We start from the raw sequence: 4715 nt of genomic DNA on the forward strand, positions 1-4715 counted from the left end.
CCGAGGTACCACTGTACAGCATTCTAAAATCAATTCATTCTAAAATCAGTTTAAATAAGAAATAGTAGTAGTAGTAGTAGTAGTAGTAGTAGTAGTAGTAATATACCAGTATTTATGTATTTATGTGTTTATTTATATTCCACCCATCTTGACTGGGTTGCCCCAGCCACACTGGGAGGCTTCCAACGAATTAAAACATCTTACATAAAAAACTTCCCTACACAGCTTTGTGGAGAGCTGGAAGGAGAAAAGGATTTTCCCCCACACCTTTTGCCCCACTTCTGAAACCTCCCTATGCAGTGCAGGTCCTTATAAAAAAACCAAAAATGAAGAAACTGCAGAAATGGTATTCAGTTGATAACGAATATTTTGAAATATCTAACGAGTTGGAAGGTACCAAGCTGGATTGAATTCTCCTTCCTGCAGGAACTCAGTCGCAATAGGAAGAGACTTTACCACAAGATTTCCCAATGACTCATTTGTGAATTGCTTGCGCTGGGAATTTCCTCTGACAGAGTTGAAACATGGTACTTGAGGGCAAGTGAGAGGGTATAAAAGCAGCAGGTCTTGCAGAGCTCAGACACAAACCTTCTGAAGCACTCCAAGTACCCTGCCTTTCAGGACAGCAGCCAAGAGAGAAATTCCTTGCCTCAACATGAACTCCAAGGTTGTTGTTGCAGTTCTGGCTCTGTTCGTGCTCTCCAGCTCTCTGACGGAAGGTAAGCAAGACATTCCCGCTGAACTTTATTTAAAGAGTCCCATGGGGCTGCGCTTACGACCGTAGCCGCAGATACCACAATCCTACAGGGATAAGGAGGGGGAAGAATAGCTGATAACGCAGAAACAGTTCCTCAAGCTTGTTAAGAAGGATGTGAGCCAATGAGATTAAATACGATGTTACGCAAAGTGATTATATGTAAAACCCATAAAAATTATTATTAAAAAATAAGTAAATCGAAGAATGCTTAAGATAAACAGAGCTTCAAATCCGCAGATATGTTTGCCATCCTTGTTTTACATTGCTCCTTTGGGCATATCTTCACTTATGTAGTGTAGCTTATTAAATAAATTCAGGGAGGATAGGCAGTTATTAGGTTTTTAGGTACAGTATCTATTGCCTTCCCCCAAATTGAAATGCTTTTTATTGATGATGTCTAAGTTGGTTCATTAATTAAAATGAAACCTGCAGAAAACTGCAGTCGTGAGCAACGGTCCACTGTTTAGGGTAGCTGCTAACCCTAATGTTGAGATTCCTGGATTGCAGGGGGTGGGATAGAGGACCTTCGGCGTTCCCTACGATTCTATGACTCTATGACTCTAGCTCTTAAAAATACAAGGAGGCACTACCAGCTGAATGGCGTCGAAGAGGCCTAGAGAAAAGCAGCTTTTAAAGTTGTGCTTTGGGGCGGGGGAAACAGATGTTCAGTGTAAAGATGTTTTGTAAAGAGAGTTGTCCCATTTAACCGGTTACTATCCTTCTGCTCTTTCGTAGGTGTCTCACTGGCCCGGATCGGGAGCGAGCTGCGCTGCCAATGCATAAGCACCCATTCCACATTCATCCCGACCAGACACATTCAGGATGTCAAACTGACCCAAAGCGGACCCCACTGCAAGAACGTCGAAATCATGTAAGTCCGCTTTTCGAAATTGAGTCTCTCTCTTGCTAGATTTAGAGCCCCATCTACCAAGACGGGACGCGGGTGGCACTGTGGGTTAAACCACAGGGCTGAGGACTTGCCGATCAGAAGGTTGGCAGTTCGAATCCCTGCGACGGGGTGAGCTCCCGTTGCTTGATCCCTGCTCCTGCCAACCTAGCAGTTTGAAAGCACATCAAAGTGCAAGTAGATAAATAGGTACTGCTGTGGTGTGAAGGTAAACGACGTTTCTGTGCGCTGCTCTGGTTCTCCAGAAAGTGGCTTAGTCATGCTGGCCACATGACCCGGAAGCTGTACGCCGGCTCACTCGGCCAATAAAGCAAGATGAGCACCGCAACCCCAGAGTCGGCCATGACTGGACCTAATGGTCAGGGGTCCCTTTACCTTTATCTACCAAGACGTTTTGCAGAGAAAAGGCCCATTGCACAACTCCTATGTGTTTAAAACTCCTGACTGGGTCATTTCCCAGTAGATTGTGCTTGTGGGTGAGTGTCTTCCCCAGTTGTGGAAAAGAAATAGCAAAGATATCACGAACTGTTCCACTGAAACTGTAAGTGGACATTCTTTAAAAAGTTGATTACTAGGGGATTAGACACCCCCCCATTTAAGACATTTAACCAAGTAGTTAGGTTCTTGTCAATGTTCTTGCATCATGAATGTATCGAAGGGTGTTATATAAATCTAAACAAACAGACAAATAAACAGATAAATCACACTCTGCAACGAAGATGCCTGACCTTCCTGTTTTCCTTTGCTTGCAGTGCTACTCTTAAGGACGGGAAAGAAGTATGCTTGGAGCCCACAGCTAGATGGGTGAAAGTGATCATCAAAGCTATCCTTGATAAGTAAGTTGTCATTCTCTTCTGGTTTTAAGAACACTGCAATGCTATGCATATATATATTTGGGAGTAAGCTCCATTGGACACAGTGAGACTCTGGCTCAAACATGCCTAAAACTGTGCTGCAAATCTTATTTTCAATTAGGTTTGTGCAAGAAAACTTCCAGGCGCCATTGTCCCCATGGGTCTGATTTGTCCCTTCTCCCTCCAGATATACCCCAATTCCTTCACCTGCCCCTCTTTGCAGGCTGCATCCACAACCAGACAAAAGTTAATAAACCCTGTAATCATAAATATAATGTTCTAACGACTGGCAAAGGAAAATGAGACACACAAAGCAGATCTTTTGTTGCCTTAGCCCTGGACCAAGCTTGTGGTCCACCCGACGTCACACTCCCAGTCCCATAAGCCCTAGCAAGGACAGGCAACAATGATGGGAGTTGTAGTTTGACAATATCTGCAGGGCCGCCGATTCCCCATCCCTGCCACAGACCATGGCTAAGTCCCTGAAATATTAGGGCATCAAGTCCAACCCCCTGCAGAGGATGATTTTCGTTGGTGCAATCTTTGCAAGAACCAGGCTTAACTGGGCATATCTGAACAGAGACTCAGGGCACACTTCCACTTTCCCCGGGCCTAGAAACACGGGTCAGAGCAGTTTTCTGCTTGTCCTGAGCTCTCTAGGCCTGAATCTGAACATTTTCGTCTCTGCTTTCCTCCAGAAAACCCCCTCTTTGGTGCTAAAACAGAACAAACAGCAATCCGTGGAACACTCAATTGCTTTTTGTTCCAAATTCGCACTAAAGATCAGGTTTCCCCAGGGGAAAGCAGGAAGGCATACAGAGGTTTGGACAAACCCTCTCAGACAACGTTAGTAAACATGACTCCAGGCCTCAGCTTTGCCCATAAACTGAATCAGACCTTTAATGATACTGAACATCTGTTTTTTTGTTTTTTAAAAATAGCTCATTTCAGTTCTCCCGGGCCGTTCCGTCGACTTGTTTCTAACCTCTCCTCGCTTTTCCTTTATTCCAGGGCTCAAGCCAGTGCAGAATCCCAGCTATAAGGGAAAAAACTTTCAGAATCTCTACTGTTTCGCTTCCTGAAAGAAGCTGAGCCATTTCTACCAAGCCTACTTTATATAAGAGCCTTTTATAAATGGGGATATTTTGGTCTTATTTATGTATTTATTTTACAACTTTGCTGATAGAAAACCCTTTGTAAGGATGTATTTAAAATAAGTGTAAAAGGAAGGCCTTGTGCAGGAAGCAGGAAGATGAGGTGGTTAAGTCAAGGTGATTTGGAAAGTGGAATGTATTGCTAAGTGCAGTAGCCATAGTGGTGAAACTGTGTGTACACCAAGCCATTATTATAGTACAAATTGGCAAATCCTGGTCCCTTGCGGCACAGGCAAAGCTAACACAGTTGCATCAAGAGAGCAAGCTACCTACTGTTGATCACTTTAGTAGTTACAGCACCAGGAGACACGGGTTCAAATCCCCACTCAGCCATGAAACTCAACCTATGGCCTTGGGCTGGTCCGTATTTGTCAGCCAAATCTACCTCATGAGGCTGAGGGGGAAAGAGCCATGTGTGATGCTCCAAGCACCAGAGGAAGGGTGGGATGAAATGTTATTTAGTTAATATCTGTCATATCTGAAGTGCCTTTCAGATATTTTGGGGTTTTCCCCCAGTTACTAATCTATTTATTCACATGGTCATATCTGAAGTAATTATTTGTTGTCCTTGAAATCTTCTGTGTCTTATTTTTATTATTATTATTATTATTAGAAAATAGTCATATTTAAGTGGGGGGGATCTTATTTATTCAAATGGTTTGTCACAGCACAGCCTGAAGTTTTCCTCACTTGAGAATTCCTCACGCAGAGATGCCATTCTGAAGCCTCACGTTTGCACATGAGATGTCTTTATTTATGTATTTATTGACCGAGAAATGTTGAGCACTGTCAAAGCTTGTTTGCCTGTGTGCAACGGAATAAATTATTTTCATGTTGAAATATGGAGTTCCTTTGTGTTGCCGCTGCAGTAAGTGGAAGTTTGGCTTCATCTTTGCTTCATTAGAGAGATTTCACACGTAAGCAGGACAGAAAGCTTTGTTACTGGGGGTGTGGGGAAGATAACAGGATCATCCCCACTCATGAAGCAGACTGAGGGAGTCCCCTCAGCCAGTGGCAGAATACAAAGGGTGCCTCCATGGGTG

At 43.6% G+C, this 4715-nt stretch overlaps 1 protein-coding gene across 1 annotated transcript; it reads left to right on the forward strand.

Annotated features, from left to right (window-relative positions):
- The first annotated feature begins 488 nt into the window (after window positions 1-488).
- Window positions 489-4512, forward strand: LOC309516359 (interleukin-8-like). Its single transcript, XM_082195197.1, has 4 exons — window positions 489-719; window positions 1493-1628; window positions 2417-2500; window positions 3530-4512. The coding sequence occupies exons 1-4, from the start codon at window positions 656-658 to the stop codon at window positions 3558-3560; spliced, it is 315 nt and encodes a 104-aa protein (XP_082051323.1). The 5' UTR covers window positions 489-655; the 3' UTR covers window positions 3561-4512.
- Window positions 4513-4715: the final 203 nt, after the last annotated feature.

Source organism: Podarcis vaucheri, assembly GCF_965113315.1.
Source record: "Podarcis vaucheri genome assembly, chromosome: 13".
Classification (NCBI taxonomy): Eukaryota; Metazoa; Chordata; class Lepidosauria; order Squamata; family Lacertidae; genus Podarcis; species Podarcis vaucheri.

Bases quoted from the DNA above. Each gene is read 5' to 3' on its own strand.
- LOC309516359 (XM_082195197.1), top strand. From the start codon at position 656: ATGAACTCCAAGGTTGTTGTTGCAGTTCTGGCTCTGTTCGTGCTCTCC. The intron at 720-1,492 runs GTAAGCAAGACA...GCTCTTTCGTAG, and splicing joins CTCCAGCTCTCTGACGGAAG to GTGTCTCACTGGCCCGGATC. The intron at 1,629-2,416 runs GTAAGTCCGCTT...CTTTGCTTGCAG, and splicing joins TGCAAGAACGTCGAAATCAT to TGCTACTCTTAAGGACGGGA.